This window comes from Brassica napus, chromosome C4 (assembly GCF_020379485.1).
Source record: "Brassica napus cultivar Da-Ae chromosome C4, Da-Ae, whole genome shotgun sequence".
In the NCBI taxonomy this organism is placed as follows: Eukaryota; Viridiplantae; Streptophyta; class Magnoliopsida; order Brassicales; family Brassicaceae; genus Brassica; species Brassica napus.
The window spans coordinates 54,617,020-54,634,864 of NC_063447.1; the positions used below are offsets into that span (position 1 = coordinate 54,617,020).

At 33.6% G+C, this 17,845-nt stretch overlaps 2 protein-coding genes across 8 annotated transcripts; both read right to left on the reverse strand.

Moving 5' to 3' along the window:
• Positions 1 to 2,483: 2,483 nt before the first annotated feature.
• LOC106406182 (switch-associated protein 70) lies at positions 2,484 to 6,029 on the reverse strand. 3 transcript variants are annotated; one of them, XM_013846795.3, is made up of 10 exons: positions 5,771 to 6,028; positions 5,581 to 5,688; positions 5,310 to 5,371; positions 5,135 to 5,218; positions 5,007 to 5,038; positions 4,812 to 4,893; positions 4,500 to 4,728; positions 4,122 to 4,349; positions 3,755 to 4,047; positions 2,484 to 3,088 (listed from the first exon to the last, which is right to left on the reverse strand). In XM_013846795.3, exons 1-10 carry the CDS (start codon positions 5,792 to 5,794, stop codon positions 2,725 to 2,727), a joined length of 1,506 nt encoding a protein of 501 aa, XP_013702249.1. In that variant the 5' UTR covers positions 5,795 to 6,028; the 3' UTR covers positions 2,484 to 2,724. The 3 variants fall into 3 exon arrangements, with proteins under 3 accessions (XP_013702249.1, XP_048609951.1, XP_048609950.1); XM_048753994.1 differs by having other exon boundaries at positions 2,484 to 3,667; positions 5,007 to 5,218; positions 5,771 to 6,029; XM_048753993.1 differs by having other exon boundaries at positions 5,007 to 5,218.
• Positions 6,030 to 7,651: 1,622 nt separating this feature from the next.
• BNAC04G41540D lies at positions 7,652 to 9,142 on the reverse strand. Of its 5 annotated transcripts, none has more exons than XM_048753995.1 (4): positions 8,920 to 9,142; positions 8,329 to 8,572; positions 8,055 to 8,243; positions 7,652 to 7,973 (listed from the first exon to the last, which is right to left on the reverse strand). In XM_048753995.1, exons 2-4 carry the CDS (start codon positions 8,563 to 8,565, stop codon positions 7,878 to 7,880), a joined length of 522 nt encoding a protein of 173 aa, XP_048609952.1. In that variant the 5' UTR covers positions 8,566 to 8,572; positions 8,920 to 9,142; the 3' UTR covers positions 7,652 to 7,877. The 5 variants fall into 5 exon arrangements, with proteins under 5 accessions (XP_048609952.1, XP_048609953.1, XP_013698539.1 ...); XM_048753996.1 differs by having other exon boundaries at positions 8,329 to 8,575; positions 8,920 to 8,985; XM_013843085.3 differs by lacking the exon at positions 8,920 to 9,142 and adding an exon at positions 8,657 to 8,893 and having other exon boundaries at positions 8,329 to 8,575.
• Between the last annotated feature and the right edge of the window lie 8,703 nt (positions 9,143 to 17,845).

The following is a 17,845-nucleotide window of genomic DNA, read 5'->3' on the forward strand; positions in this document are numbered from 1 at the left end:
TTTTACGAAATTGATGATTTCATTGTAACCGGGCTAAGACATGTAAACATAAATAAGTGGTACAACTGATGTAATTGTATTTATTATGTGGTACAACTAATATTTTACGATTTCACTGCCAAAGTACAACTATGCACAAACTGGTACAACTCAAAAACTAGTACAACTATGTACAGCCGGTACAACTAGAAAACTAGTACAACTACTTGTTATTTTATTTATTATAAATGACTATATTACCCTTGATGAAAATGCATTCTCAACCATTAGATCATCTCACTTCTTATAATCTGAACCACACGATCTTTCTTCTCTCCTTCTCTCTTTCGGTTGGGACCCACTTCCTCTTTCTCTCAACCCTAGATCATTTTTCCCCTGTTCGATCATGGCCACACGATTTCTATCATTTGTATGTGTATAACTAATATAACTTGTACAACTAAACAAGCGAACAAATGATATAACTAGTATTTACGTGACACGAGTAATAAATCATGTTTTCCATATGAAATAAACAATAAAATATCTGAATTGGTTAATGGTGACAAAATTTCGTTTATTTTAATTGAGAGTTTTCAATATTTTGTTTTATTTACCAAATGGAGATGCGGTTTCTCTCTCGCGGTTCCAAGCCTGCTTGGTTAGATTTGACGAGGACCACATGGACACCACCATCGAGCTTCCTCTTCTCCGTCATGACTTCACTCTTCTTTGCTGTATCTCTCTTCTTCTTCTTCACAGTGTATTTCTTCTTCTTCGTTGCGGCACCTCTCTTTTTCACAGTAGAGTCCTTTTTGTTCATCGCCGGTGAGTCATTCTTACTCATCGTCGACACTCCCTCTTTCTTCTTTTTCGGGTGACTCGTGTATTTGGAACCATGGTTAAATTTTTTTCTGGCTCCGTATCTACCTTTTTGGTCTTGAGAGCAAAAAGATGAAGATGGTTTTTTTTCGAAAATAGTGCAACTAGTACAACTTGTAACAAATCATTATCCAAATCAAATATTATTAAAAATATATTATTCATGTATTTAATACATGCAGGCGGGGAAGATTAGACAAACATGTATTCTTGGTTCTACATCATCATTTTTTTATCATCTTCATACGCTGAAAACAAAAAAATAAAAACCACTATATTAATTGCAAAGTTGTACTGGTTATACATGTTTTACTTGTATCAGTTATAATGGTTATACTCAGACTATTTATACTAGTTATACTCATTGTAGTTGTACTAATTGTACCAATTTGAGTTGTATCAATTTGAGTTGTATAGCTGTACTAGTTGGAGTTGTACTAGTTGTCTTAGTAATACTATGCGTTTCTTCTTTATCTTCAATCTCGTAAGTAAAAGATGAAATTTGATTCTAGATAAGATATAATTGATTAAACATGACTATGAGTTGATCGATTTGGAATAAGAAAAAGAAATTTGGTGGATTATTAAAGAAATTTTTTGATTTTGTTTTAAGGTGGAAGAATGTTAATGGAGAAAAAAAAGTGGAAGAAGAAGAAGATTAGGGTTAAAATTGGGTCGGATTTTGGATATGGATCCGGGTCAAATCTGGGTAGGATAGTCATGGCATAAACTAGTAAATATGTTTAATTTTGTAGGTCTTATGGTCGTTTACCCCCATTTTTTTATTTATTTTTAATATATTGTTTAATTAAAAATAGAAGAGATCCATTCTAGATTTTTTTGACCCTTTTGTCCCATACCAGCATTTGATCCGTTAATTCATGTTCGTTAATAACTGCATTCATCATGTCCAAAATACCTGCATAAGAAAATGCCATGTGAACACAAACATAACATCATTCAACAATTAAAAGTTTAAAACACATCCCTTTGTTCTTTGTGTGTGTTTTGGGGTTTCTAAGCAATGCTTGTGTTTAATGTGAGGTTTTTAATAAAGAGTAACTGTATGCCTCCTCTTATCTTATGTATGTCACCTCTCTTCTCTCTTTTGTTTCATATTGTAACTCCAATTCTGTGTGATTGAGTTGAGGTTTGAATCTAGAGGAACTTAATCATATATCTCTTGTTTAGCTCATTCCAACCACATTTTGATTATTCATTTTTTTAACTCACTATCAAGATTGATATCTGGGGGTATGGGGCCATTCGGCCTCCGTACGGTATACTTTTAAGATTAAGAAAAAAAAAATTTTTAAATAAAATTGAATTTTTGAAACTATTATAAATATGGGTTTAAAGAATTATAAATTTATTTATTCACATAATAATTTACGAACTCTAAATTGATATTTGGCTCAATACATTTTTCTTTAAGTTTTTCTCGATTCACGTTCGTTCATAACACACCATTCATGCAGGACAATACCTGCATTCATCATATCCAAATAATAACATACGAACTCTAAACAAATTGGAGTTAATTCATGTTCGTTAGTAACATCATTCATGCAGGAAAATACCTGCATTCATCATGTCCAAAACCGGCAAAAGAAAATGCCACGTGAACACAAACATAACATCATTCAACAATTAAAAATTTAAAACACATCTCTTTGTTCTTCCCAAGTCATTACCAAGTCAGACAGAAACTCAAGAGGTTGCTGAGAGATAGACAAAATGTTACGGCACAAGCAAAACCAAATAGCAACTCTTTTTGGTTTGTTGGAACAATCAAATCTCCAAACATTACCAGCACATCAGAGTATATAAAAATGTACCAAGGTCGTCCCTACCATTTATCCATCAAGGCTGATGATGAAAAGACTCAGGAGGTAGATCATTGCGTGGAACATCGGATTCAGGAGTTACTACAGTGATATCCAAGCTGTCTCGTTCAGTCTCTGCAGATATTTCTCTTACATCAGAAACTCCAGCCTCTGTCGCCTGAATATCATTCCATTCGTTTTCTCCAACCGGAGCCTGAGCGTTTACCACCTGATCTTCACTCATATGGACTGCATTCTCTCCCGGCATAGACGCTGTTTTGGAAACGCTCAAACATGCTTTGTCCACATCCTTTTCTGTTTCCTTCGTCATCGGAAGAGATGTTTCGCCGTTCGTAGATTCCGTCTTCTCCTCAAACACTTGCTCCGTCTCTAGCTGCTGCCTGTTTATCTGTGTTTTAAATGGCGCATGGCGATCCAAGGCGATAAGGTGTGTGCCTTGCGCCTTGCGCCATGGCGCAAGAAAGCGCTCGCCTTGAAGACCCACTTGAAGACTACGTTAGTTATGTATCCGTGCGTAATATACAAATTTCATTCACGTGATTTTGCCTTTATTAAATAGTTTTTATCAGAAGAAAGCCCCATGAGATTAGAGAAGAGAGTACGTACTAACCTTATGCAAAACACAGTCCGTGAGATCCATGTTTTGTTAAGTTTTTAACTTTGCTTTTCTACAAGAGCAAGCTAGGGTTTTGATAAGTTTTTAGACGTTTGGTTTTAAGTTTGGTTTAAGGTTGGTCCATTTATTAAGTTAGGGTTTCTACGTGGTTTAGTATCGGTTAACGTCATCGTCTCCATGGCTCGCCTTTGCGTTGCCTTTTAAGGCACCGCCTTATGACCAATGCGCACTTGGCGAGCGCCTTACGGAACCCACCCTCGCCTAGGAGGTACATGGCGATGGAGCCGTCGCCTGAGTGCGCCTCGCGCCATGGCGCAAAAGGCGAGCGCCATTTTAAACACAGCTGTTTATTCAAATGATAAATTATAATTAATGCCACTTTATAATAATACTGAGTTTGCTTGGGAGATAGGATTCAGATATGCTTAACCTTTGAAGCTGGGTTTGTAACATATTCACATATGCTAAAAGCTCTTGCTTCTCCGCCCAAGCAGCTGCCTCTCTCTGAGAAGCCTCCTTTGCTTTTGCTTCACCACTTGCTTCTGCAACCCTCGCTTTCTCTTCGGCTCTCACAACAGCTCCTTCAAGTATGACGACACGCTCTCTGGCTTTCCCCAGCTCAGACCGCCACAGATGTGCCTCTTTGAGAGCAGAGTCTCTTTCCTTGACCAGTTGATCTTTTTCCCTGCTCAGAGTAGATGTCTTCTCTTCCAGTTCCTTAAGCTACATGGTAGATACAACAATCAATTAACAAGAATAAAGATGAACATACATGACAAGGCCTCATCATACATTACCTTCGATATAGCCGCTTCTTGCTGCCTCTCTGAGTCTTTAGATAAGCGCTCAAGCTCCACACAAACAATTTTCCTTTGTTCATCCATTGTGTGAGCTGCAGATGCTGCCGCTACAGCTGCTTCAGCCGTCTCGGACAGTTTATCTGCTATCTCTTTTATCATTGAGTCACGAGAACGAAGTTCTCGCGCTAAATTCTGTAGTTCTTCATCTTTCACACGCAGAGTTTCCTGCAACATGTAAGTGGCTCAATCAAAGATAACCTGAACATAAAATTGTATAAAGATGTCTTCTATATGATTTACATCACTCAGCAAGACACTGCAGAATGGATCTCTATATGCTATATGCAGTGAAAGAGAGATGCACAAATAGCGGACCTTCATTATAGTCAAATCATCTAGTGGTCCATCGATCGGTTTATTAGCGGTGATTTTCAGTGCGTTCCTCAGAGAGACCTGCATTGCTGCTTGGATCTCTTTGGAACATTCCAGCGCTGTTGAATTAGCAGCGGCAACAACGGTTGCAACCGTACCAAGTGTTGAAGAACCGCTTCCGCTAAGAGAATCAACAGCCTCCTTATGTGCCTTTAGAACTAGCTGTGTCGCACTGAATATTCCAAAGGCCAACAAGGATAAGCATGGTGGCAGTGGCATCTCTAAGAGAGAAAGATCAAGAACTAGATGACTTACTGTAAGGTAGTAACCCAAGCTTTAGCTGCACCAGGAGTCTCTGCACACAAGAAGTAATCTTTCTTCTGTGGGGTACTAATATCTAAATCATGTTGAAGAAAAACTCAACTCTGTCTCTACATCAATCATTCATCTCCTTATAAACAAAAAACAGAACTATAAACTTGCCAACAATATACTTAGAAACAAGGATACAGATACAGCAGCCATTATATTTCGGAAGACCCCTGAAACACAAAAGAAAATAGATTTCACAATACGAACTTAAATAATGCTGATTAGTCAGAAGAAAGAAAGAAAGAGAATGTAGCAATGCATAATACTGGAAGTTGACAGGAGAGACAGTGATTGTGCTATTTTCGTCAAACAGAATCGTTCCCTTGATAGCTGGTTCGTTCCGTCTTGTCCTGAGTCATGGAAACACATCAGCACTTAACACAATACCCCACCCACCCCCATGAAGTGATCTCAGGTACATAAGCAATTGATAGTACTCACTTGTACTCCATTTTCCCTGTGGTTGGATCAAGTATCACCCATCGTTCGTTCCATTTTCTCAGCTAATTCACACATAAACAGAAACACAAAGATGGTATCAGTCCAAGTATTGTAATAACCCAAGACATTTCGAGCCAACACAAGACTTGTCAGACGAACAATTGATGCTTAAGCTATACAACTCTATACACAAGCAAGTCCAGAAAAGGAAGAGACTTTTGATCAATCCACTAAAATTGAAGAGAACCCATCAAAAAGAACCGGAACTTACAGTTTCGGACCGTTTGTAAAGCGGTCCCTGTAGCAAGTTCCGACCGGAGCCAGTTGCTAGCTGTCGCTTGATCCTTTCCAAGCTGTTGTCCGTAGCATCAACAGTTCTCTGCTCATTTCACGATAGCAAACGATAAATTAGAGAAACAGCTTAACATAATTCGCACAGATCGAGAGAGCAAAAAGGAGACCGGAGATGCGCCGTTTGAAGCCATGTTGAGTGAGATCGGAGAGCTCTTTGAACGATCAGAAGTGAAATGATTGTTTGATCGATGAATCGAGAGAGTTGGGGGTTTTAGAGGTGTGAGCTGAAGAGGACGATGAAGATGCAATGTTAGGTTTGATTTCGCGGAATTGCAGCTGAATCTGTCTTCGCTCTCTCCAACGCTATCAAATTAACTTAACCGGACCAGCTTTTACGTCAAATAACCGGTTCTTTGAGGTTTTCCTTTTTTTTGGGTCATTTTAATCTAACGGTTTTTGTTTTACTAGTCATTTCACCAGATTTTTCTAGTAAACTTAAAAGTATAATAATACTTTTTTTTGTTAGTATAATACTATTTTGACTGAATAAATGAGAGTAAAAGACTTCTCTGAAATTTCGAGTCCGGAGAAAGAACATGTTTATGCCACATTTCTAAGTTTTTTACCACGAGACCATCATCACTTAACTACTTTTTTTTGGTTTAGAAGATCACATCAAACGGAGTAGGAGTACCAACCATGAATGATGTGATTAACCTTTATGTATCTAGGAGTACCAACCCTGTGAAATGTATGTAGTAGAGAAAAGACGAAGAAGCTGTATGGGCCATTGTAAGATCTTACATGTAGAGGTGTTTGAAACGTTATAAAATAGAAAAAAAAGAGAAGATTAGGTACCATGAAATGAAAGCACTCTTTATATATTTATCTATTATATTAGTAAAAATTGGGGCCCGTAAAAATTGTGCTTTGAACAAAGGCTGATTAAAAGTGAGAAATCGCATTTGAGAGGGAATTGTTTTGGTGCTACGCCATTAGCTTTGCAGTCACTTTGATACCGTGCATGTTGCAATACAGTAGTTACTCAATATAGCTCAGATCAGGTCCTCAGTCTAGGGAAAATTGTCTATTCCCCTATAAACTAGTTGTTCCCGGTTTTTTCACACACAAACTTTGAAGTCATGTCAAAAACCACATGAACAACAGCAAAATTGCTTCTTTCCCTATGAACTAGTTGTTCCTGGTTTTTTCACACATGAACTTTTAAATCATGTCAAAAACCACATGAACAACTCTATTTTTTGAATTACATACACAAAATATCGATTTTAAACTAATTCCCCTAAAACCGTAAACGTGTTATTTGAAGGTTAACTTAGTTTATGACAGATGGAGAACCGGTTTAATTTGAGTTGATAAAAAAAAATACTATGTCGTTTTATTCTTTTTTTTTCAATTGCTCATTTTCTTCATAAATCGTTTTATTTTCCAACATCAATTGGAGATACTGCATCAATTTTATAGTTCCTTGTGGCAATACATGGAGATTGGTAAGCTAGTAGTTGATGCTCTTATTTCTTTATGCGTCATGTAAAACGTTTTATTCTTCTACAGAATAATAAATTTTATCCCCAATCGATGATAAAACGATTTCTAAAGAAGAAAAGCAGTTGACTAAAAAAGAAAAAAAAAGAATAAATTGGCTCTCCACCTGTTATAAATCAAGTTGACGTTTAAATAGCACTGTTTACGGTTTCATGGGAATTAATTTAAAATCGATAATTTGTGTATGTAATTCAAAAAATAGAGTTGTTCATGTTGTTTTTGGCATAGATTAAAAGTTTGTGTGTGAAAAAACCAGGAACAAGTAATTCATAGGGGAATAAACCATTTTTCCGCTGTTCATGTATTTTTTGGCATGGCTTAAAAGTTCGTGTGTGAAAAAACCGGGAACAATTAGTTTATATAGGAATAGGCCATTTTCCCTTTTAGGTTGAGAAGCTTTTTTTTTTTTTGGACAACAAGGTTGAGAAGCTTATATATTGTGAATGTTTGATTGGCTTTTAGAAGTTCTTAGAATCCATCACTCATCACAAAAGAAATTACTTGTTTTTGGGTTTATTGGTTCTTACTTCTTACACAAGTTCATGGGAACAATCAAGATATCAAAATACAAAATAAAAACAAAGACAGATAGACACAATATCAAACCAAAATAAAAAAGGAAGGAAATAAATAATCAAAAGGCTTTTACAGGTGGGTTCTTTCTTCTAGTGCTGTCTCTCTGTTCTTCTTCTTCATCAGCTTGACATTTTATTTTGTAGTAGATGTCTTGAGAAGATCAAGAACTCCACAACAGTTTTTCCACCATGGCGTTGTATCAACCCCACGCTCACCAGTTAACAAAGGCTGCAAACACACATCCGATTCGTCAAAAACAAATTGAATTTATACAATCTTCTAGTAAGAGAGTTTTGTTTAAAATCTGACCTGATTGTCTGTGGATATGGGAAGGTCTCGGCTCGCCACGGTGGTACTGCTCGATGCTCCACCAACAGCATTGGTAAAAGCTCCAACAAGCTTGGTGGAAACTTCAGTCTTCTTCTCTTCCAAACCATGAATCAAAGTTTTGGCTCCTTCTATACCTCTTGACATATAATTGCCCAAAACATCTCTTGCCTAAACAAAACCATATCAAAATATGTTATTTTTTTGGGACAAACAAACATGTAAAAGTTGGTGTAAAGAGTGACCAAGAACCGACCTGTGTGGACACATCAGACACTTTCCCTGGCGCAGCTTCGGCTTCGGTCTTGACCGTTTCAGTTGTGGCTGCAACGGTTTCCTGAGCGTCGGCTAGAGAGGTTCTGGCAGTTTCAGTGGAGGCTGCAACGTTTTTTTGAGCATCAGTTAGAGAAGCACCGACGGATTCAACAGTGGCTGTAACGGATTCTTTGGCTTCATTAAGAGTAGAAGCTGCCTTGTCCAAGAAAGATGCCATTATCTATCTGCTGATGTTGTAGTATAAATTGTCAGAGACAAACAGAGATTTATATAATAAGTAAGAAGAAGACCGAGAGGAGTTCAAGAACTTTGGAATGTGAAACGAAGTGAGCTGTTAAAGAAGGCTATTTCAACGCCTCCAGCGAAACAACTATTCAGAATCTCCAAACGTGACCACCTTTATGAAATCTTGATTTTGTTTGACAAGAAATCGTATTACCTTGATTATTATAATTTTATAATTATATATGTTTCAACAATAGTCACGAGTATAATAAAAAGGTAAACATTTAAGAAAATATTTAAAAAATAATAATAATAAATAATAATAATAATAATTGGGTTGCATTACCTATTCAAATAGGTTGATGATTGAAGTATTCAATTGTCCTACATGCAATTGTATTGCCAGCATCTTTATCCGCATTACCAACTAGACGACAGCTCCTTTTAATGCCCCCACTGTTTCTTTTGTTTTTGCTTTTTGTATAGTAGTTACGAAGTTTGAACATTCGCTGCAAAGTTTGAAACGGTATGGTCACCACTGCATTTACAACAGTTCGAAGACGGTTGATGCACCACTAATTACGATTATCGTGATACAACTATATCTATATCGACGGGATGTGGTAGCTCGTTTGGTAAAGATCTTGGGGGCCAATTGTCATGCTCCCGGGTTCGACGCCAGGCGGAGGGAAACTGCCCATCCTGTCATCAAATGCGGTACTGGGTGTTGGGCCTTGTCCCCAGCCCAGGTTTAAGCCCTCCCGGGTTAAGTGGACCGCTGCCTAACCGGGCCCAGAGAATGATCCACGTAAGTGGGGAACCCTGGATTATCAAAAAAAAAAAACTATATCTATATCTATATATATAAAGTTAGTTTTTTCCTTTATTCTGACAAGTGGCAGAAGGGTTTTGCGATACGTGTCATTCATATATATTTTTTATATTTTAAATCACTTTTTTAGATCATTGCAATTTGACCAAATACTTTCTAATTGTGCACTATCTAATTTTTTTCGCACTAACTATTATTGTATGAAGTTTGATAATGTATTTGATGAAAAAAATAATAATAAAAATTTATTTTAAATATTTAATTTATTCACAACTAAAAATAACATATTTTTGTTATTTTCTTAATTTTTATCATTTTTATTATTTTATTTACAAATTATATATTTATTTAACTATTAAAAATACAAAATGACTAAACTAATAAGAAGAAACTAGAATGCAATACATAATCTAAACTTAAGACTTCCACAATCATAGAGAAAAAGAATAATACCATAGTAACACTAACTTAATAAATGTTTGGAGCTGAAAATATATCAACAAAAAAGACTAATTTATCTCATCTTACCATAGAATGTCTTGATTAGAACAAATAGATGTCAGAAAAAGGTAAAATGATAAAATATGAGACAAAACAATCTTCAGAACACAAAGGATAGCGATCAAGCACCTGCACAAAAAGAAAAAAAACGGGGTAGAGAAAGAATAATCATCGGATGAACAAAGTTACCACGAAACAAGAAGACGCATGCCTAAAGCACCGGAAGCACAACCACCACCTAAGAGGTAAGAAGCACATTACAAACTAAACAAGCACATAAAGGCGCCCATGCCAACAAAGAATCACAAATGTCTGAATAGAAGAAACCAAAGCTTCGAAAGACTAACTCTGCATACCTACACGAAGAGACGCATGCGAAAAAGATAAACAACATGAGTGGGGAGGAATGGAAGCCAACCACTGAGAAATCAGAGCTCAAGCTTGAAACCATAACAATCTTCCAAGCGCACAAAGCATACATAGAGAAAAACACTATCCAACCCTGGAGTAGAAAATATGGCGAAAGAGAGAGCCACCAGAGACGTAATCAGCTATGAAGGTGCAACGAGATGAGAGAATAAATAGATAAACGGAGACGAAATGAAATCAACAAATTGGGGAGCCATCCTCGAACTATGAAAAAGAGCATAAAAGTCAGATCACCAAAAACCAACCCAAGACAGCAGAGACTAGCGACGGTAAACCAACGATGAGAAAGACAGCTAAATTTTAACTTTACCCAACGAGATGTAGTTTCTAACATTAGCCAAAATCTAAGGAAAAAAGGACCAATATTGACTGAAATAACCTACAACTCCGTAAGAAACAACCGCACAACATGGAACTAATATGCGTGATCTATAACAAATACCAGATAATCTCACAGAAGAAGAAGGTGAGGAAAAACAAGAGCACGGATGTAAGTCTTTTCTCAGTGATGGTGAGAAGCTCTGCACATCGGAAAGGTAAACGAAATATATAGATGGTGACGGTTCAAGGATAAAATATGGGGAGAGTGCAAAAAACATCCGAAAAAAGTAATGTGCAAAATGTGAAAAATTAAAATACAATTTTGACGCCGTTAATCTTAAAATCAACAAATGCCTAAATGCAAAGTTATTGAAATTTAATATGTTTTACATCAGAAGTTCACTTCACCTCAAATAAGTAATATTATACACACAACAACACATTATTAAAAAGACATACACATAATATATTAACTTATTATCTACTACTACATAACACAATAAAACACAAAATAATGCTCTTCACAAATAATCACATCATCCACATTATCACATAATCCAAAAAATCATATTTAAAAACAATAAAACAATATTCTGCGCGAAGCGTGGACACCCCCTAGTATATATATATATATATATATATATATATTATACTAAAAGGGAGATATAAGCTCCTCTTAGAGTGTCCACATAGGCACAAAAAATCGTCCAATCAGAACATTTTATTTTCACACGTCACTATTGTCTGAAAAAAGGTGGGCTTCGTTTTTTTTTTGTGAGTCCAAATGTTGATGTCAATGGACAATGGCCCAGTATATTCACTAATAGTTACCTTCTCCGATAACGCTTCTTTCTCCTCCAACAAATTTTTTTTCTTATTAAAAGATTTCACCAAAAGTTATAATAATTTACAAAACGTAATCAATAAACCACACATTCCGTTTACGTCTTTTTTTCTCTGTTCTTCGACTCTTCTTCAACCTCACCGTCTCTCTACTTAGTCTGAAGTTTTTTCTTTCAAATTCTTTATCTTCCTTAACGCTCAACGACGTTCAACGTATCCTAGTAAATTCCCTTAATTAATGTGATTCTCATTCAACCCAATAACATTTTCGACCTCTCCGTTTCCTTCCTTTTATATATGATTGGAGAGGATTGCGAGTGGGATGAATCTTCACAATCACTCTCAATTAATTGATCCTTCGAAAATGTCTTCCGCCGATGTTGTTACGCAATCCGCCTTCGATGTTCTCCGACTGGGTAGATCTTCACAGTTCATTGTTGCTCGCCTGCTACGTTTTTGGACTCCAAAAACATCAAGAAGTATAGTGAATTCATGGGAATCACTTTCTCTCTCTCTGCAAATAACATGATTCTGATTGTTTATATGTTTTCTTATAACTGTAGCATCAAGCTGTACTCTGGCTTGAAGCCTCAATCTGCAAGTATGTTCATTTTTCTTCTGAATCTTTTCGAAAGTTTCCGTCTTTAAATCGAAGCCTCAATCTGCAAGTATGTTCCTTTTTCTTCTGAATCTTTTCGAAAGTTTCTGTCTTTAAATCGAAGCCTCAATCTGCAAGTATGTTCCTTTTTCTTCTGAATCTTTTCGAAAGTTTCTGTCTTTAAATCGAATATGGTTAGTCCCTTATGAGTGAAGTGATTTATTTAATGTTACTACAACTGTTTGTCGGAATTCTGTTCAGGCTTTTTGACAAATGGGCATCAGAATTTGAATAGGAGTTCTGTGGCAGGATCCACAAGAGTTTGCAATCCAGGTATTTCTCAATGTTCTTCTTTTGGAATAGGCTTGCCTTTCAATGTGTTGGGTTCATTATCTTTGTGGTTTGTGTTATTGCAGTACAGGGAAAGCGAGTTGGTCACGGGTGAAGATGATGCCTATAGGTACACCTACATAATGGGCTTTCCTAATACCTTGCAGGTTTTCTTCTTGATGCCGCTGAAAAGGTACTCTTTATTTCACTTTCTTTTGAAGCATGTGGAAACCAAATTGATCTTATATGCTAGCTAGACTCTGAGGAACTTGAAGTTGAATTATTGTTTTCTGTGAAAGGGTCAACGGTTTGCGATGCCATTGTTAAGGATCGCTCTCCAGTCACCTGCTGGTGCAGCTCGTGGTCAGCTGGTGCAGCTATAAGCCGCTTATCTCTATGGACTATAAAAAATATTTTTCCTCTCTTATAGTAACATGGTAAAGGTATATATATACACTTGCAAAATTCCTTCAGGCTGATGACATTCAAAATGAAGCAAAGGAGCTTTCAAGGATAAGAGATTACCTCTTCAACTAACTAGCCAAAAATGCAGGACAGCCTGCGAAAAAGAGTTAGTTTTGTTGTCATAATAATAATTGACACCTCTGAGTGCATATGCTGATGATGATGAAAATAATTAAACAATGATGATGATACAGATCTTCAAAGATTTGAGCAGATTGAAAATGTTCAACTCAGAAGAAGCTATAGAGTACGGACTTATCATTGTTAGACCACCGCGCATCAAAGATGACGCTCCTTTCCAAGATGAAACCTGAGGTCTCGGTTAATCTGCTTTATTAACATTCTGTAATGTCAAAGTCTTACAAGCTTGGAGTTGTTGTCCTTTGTGCGATTGTTACCAAATAAAATCATTTATGTATATAGAGTTATTTAATTATCATTGGATCTTGAAACCAGTTAAGAATTCAAAATTTTTTTATTTATCGCGATGGTTCAAAAATATATTAAAAATTAAGTATTAAATATCAAACAAGTAATAAAAAAAGGATATAAGCCTTAGATAGAGTGTCCACGTAGGCGAAAATAATCGACCAATGAGAAACTATATTTTTGTCATGTCACCTCCTCTATTTGCTTTTTCAAAATGATCCTTTAACTTTTTACTTAAACAATTATAACCGAAAATATATTTTTAGTGAAAATATATTATATATATAAATATAAGTATATTTTTTATTTACATAATAGTTTGTAAAGAAATATTTATTGTAAATGATATCATAATTTTATAAAATACTAAAATAAATTGGGTTGGTTTTCAACTTTCACAAATAAAAAATATTATTTGTAAACTTAGAAAAGAATATATCAAAAATATTCTTTTTGAGGAGAGAAAATAGAAAAGTACATCGGAGACAAATTCATCTCTATTATGATATTCATCTATTTTAGAGAAAAAAAATATAAGAGGGATACATTGGAGATGGTCTAAGGCATGACCGACGTAAATGATCGACGTTGAGATTTCATCTTTTCTGATTCTTACTATTCTAATGTTTCAATATAATTTGAATATTCTCTTTTTTTTATAATATAATGGTTTTAAAGTATTTTTTGTTTCACTATATAAATTGTATTTATATTTCAATGTAATTATATATTTATTGGATATTGAAATAAATAGAGTAATCTATAAACTAACTCTATATAGACATGAAGCTAAATCAGTTTTCTCTAGCACAAATACTCACTTCATTCTTGGAGTTTAACCTTTTCAATCTGATGATATTAGTAGTTTGATCCCACAAAAAAAATAAACGGTCGAACTGTACATTGTAATTGGAGAAAGAAAACAAACAAAAATCAACCGAAGATTTTGAGGCATATGAAACAAAAATTGAAAATAACAATTCTCTGCAATTAAAGAATAAGAGAATAAAATTGTAAAAATACAAAATAAAACAAAAAATATACACAGAAAGCAAGCTTTAGTAAAATAAAATCATAATATAATTTCCATAGTTGATAGTGCTCAGTTACACTAAAAAGTCTAAATTTACAACATGCCCAGTTTTATTTGCATCTTTAAACCTATTATCTAATTAAAATATTCTAAAAAAAGTGTCAGCATGAAGAGTTAGAAAATTTACGATAAAATATAATACATAACGTTTAAAATACATTATCACTGATCACTAAAAAAATATGTTAGTAGTAATAAAAATGAAATGACAACACATTTATTAAATCCATAGAACGACACGCAACAAGGTGTTATGTAATATACAAACTACAAATTAAATATGTTCAACGCAAACACACATAAAAATGAAACATCATATTTGGATATATTTAAATAAATAATTTTAAATATATTATATTCTTGATAATTTTAAAATTACTTAAAAGAAGCTAAATTATTAAAAAATAATATAAAAATAAAACTAAAGCAATATTTTGTAACGTCAAAATAATAAATTGAATAACAATATATTATGTTAATAAAATATATTTTAGATTTTAAAGACTTCTAATTCATGTAATATTACAAAATTCAAAATTTGTTTATTACAATTATTATTTTACCATTATATATATTAAAATAATATTCTAGATCGATGTTCAATTGTCAGTTTTCAACTATTACACGTAAAAGATTATTGTTCAGTACTTTTTTTTTTAGAAAAGAGGGTTTTATATTTTAAGCAGGTTATTGGAGTACTTTTTCTTTTTGTGAATTTATTCGAGATGAGATTCCGATCTTTTAAACTAAGGCCTTGATTGGTAGAGCATTAACATTAGCAGTAGCACTATGCTATAGAAGCAGTATGCTGGAGGAGCTGTATGCTTTTGCTAAACTGTTTAATATGATGATTGGTATAGCTGTATAAGTATGATATTTTAAATTATTATAAAAATTAGTATATAACATATAATATATTTATTTTTAATGAATATATTTCTAATATATATATAAATATATTAACTTATAAAATTAAAAAGATATATGATTAATTTATTTTATTTAACAATTTAAAATTTATGTTTATAAAATATCTATTTCTAAAAATAATTTTTCAAATTTGAAATATATTAAATTATATTTTAAATGTGAAATACTATTTTTTTAAAAAAATATTTTTTATTGGAAATTAATTTTAGAAATCAAAATTTTATTTTCTGGATATAAAAATAATTTTATGATATTATTAGATAAAATAAATTAATTAATTATATGTTATCTTTAAGTTTATAAATTATAAATGCAAATGCTCTTATAAAAGCTTCATATGAGAGCATTGGCTAGAGAGCATTGGCTAGAGAGTATTTAGAGAGCATTAGCATTTAGTAAATGCTTCTCTAATTGCTTTTCTGACAATTGTTGATTGGATAATGTAGAGCATAATGCTCTACCAATCAAAGCCTAAGATAATTTATGTTTTATACATAATTATATTTTTTACATAACTCTAAAATCTCGGGCTTGATTCTTCATATTTTATTAGTTAATTATGTTACATATAATAGAAATACTTACTTCAAACTAAAAAACAATCAAATTTAAAAATTAGTTATATATAATTTAATATACAAAAATTCAAATACAAATAAAAATGATAAATGTAACAAATTTAAATATATTATCCACGCATAGCGCGGAGAAAGTATCTAGTATTGAATAGTAAATCAAAACTATGGACTGATGGAGTAAAAATATCAAATCTTTTAGCACTAAATTTCTTATAAACTGTTTTTTCAAAAAGTTAATTTTGTGGGAAAAGATAATTACTTTAGGGTTGTTAAAAACTAACTAATCAAAACAAAAGTGGAGTAAGAATAATTATTCTTAATTCTTCTAGTGGGAAACAAATAAATTATTCTTTTTTATTTTTAAAATTAGGAGTGTAACCCCATGGATATGCCGACATAAACGTAATTTATAGTGTTTTTAGTTATTTCATAATCAGCTGAGAATATAAAAATTAATTTGTATGCTTAATAAATTATTGAGTCTATAACTATAGTCAAATAATATCAATAAAGGTTATACATAATTTGGGTCTCAATTGAAAAAAAAAAAGAAAGATGAGATACAACATTTCGGATATGAAAATTATTTGTAGAAGACTTGAGAGTTAAAATTAAACCAGTTAGTTCTATAACTTTTACTTAGAAGTTAGACCAAATGGATTGAAGTCTTAAAGTCACATCATGTTCCTTAAAACCACAAATTTGACGAGCCAATTCTATACATTCAAATTTCCAGCCAATCACCCCCGAAAAAACCCCAAGCTAAAGGTCAATTTGTATGTCTTTACTAAAATTAATCGATCATTCCTACTGATATACTACCTTTGTTCCTAAATATAAGATTTTTTAGGTTAAACACACTTATTAAAAAGTTACTTTTTATCTAAAAAATATCATTAAATTTTTAAATTAAAAATTATTCAACCAATTACAAAATAGAACTATTAAATTTGACTGGTTACACAGTTTTTGATAAACTTAAAACTACCTAGAAATATGAGAACATCTTACGTATTGGAACATAAAAACTATTCTAAACATCTTATATTTACTAACAGGAAGTAAGATTTTACGCTAACTAGATGTTTTATGTTTTGTTGTTACAAGTACCAAAACAAACTAAAATATAACTGTTCTTGCTTAACGGTTATGTTTATAACTTAATCTCGTATTGTATATAAAATAAATAGTAACAATATAAGTTGAATGATATTGTGGATACGCCATATCAAATCCTAACATTACAAGAAAACAGCGGTATTCTGACGGACATTCCGACGGAAAATGAAATCCTCGGAATATCCCGAGGAAACACAAAATTTGGTTTCCTCGGAATTTCCTCGGAATATACCAACGGAATTCCGGAGGAATACTAATCCGTCGGAATATTCTTATGGAATACCGAAGAAAAATGTATTCCTCGGAAAAAATCGAAGAATTCCGAGGATATATTATAGCAGTTAGAGAGCCGTTGGGAGATTTTAAAAATTCCGAGGAAATTCCGACAAACTAGCCGTTTCCATTGGAATTCCGTCGGAATTTCCTCGGTCTGTCGGCAGGATTTCAACTATAAATACAAGCACCCCTCTTCCTCTTCATTCACTTCATATCTTCATGCTCTCTCTTACTCTTTTTACACACGAATTTGATTCATAAAAAACATGTCTTCTTCAAATTATTTTCGTTCTTGGATCGATCGACCTCATTTGGATCCGAACACGAGATTGCTTACGGAAGAATACCAACGAGGTATAACCGAATTCATGGGGTTAGTTCACCGACAACCGGAAACAAAAACATGTATGTTAAGATGTCCTTGCTCTAATTGTAAAAATAGAAAAGTTATTAAAGAGTGGGATGTTTGGACTCATCTATATTTGAGTGGGTTTACACGAAGTTACAAAATTTGGTATCATCATGGGG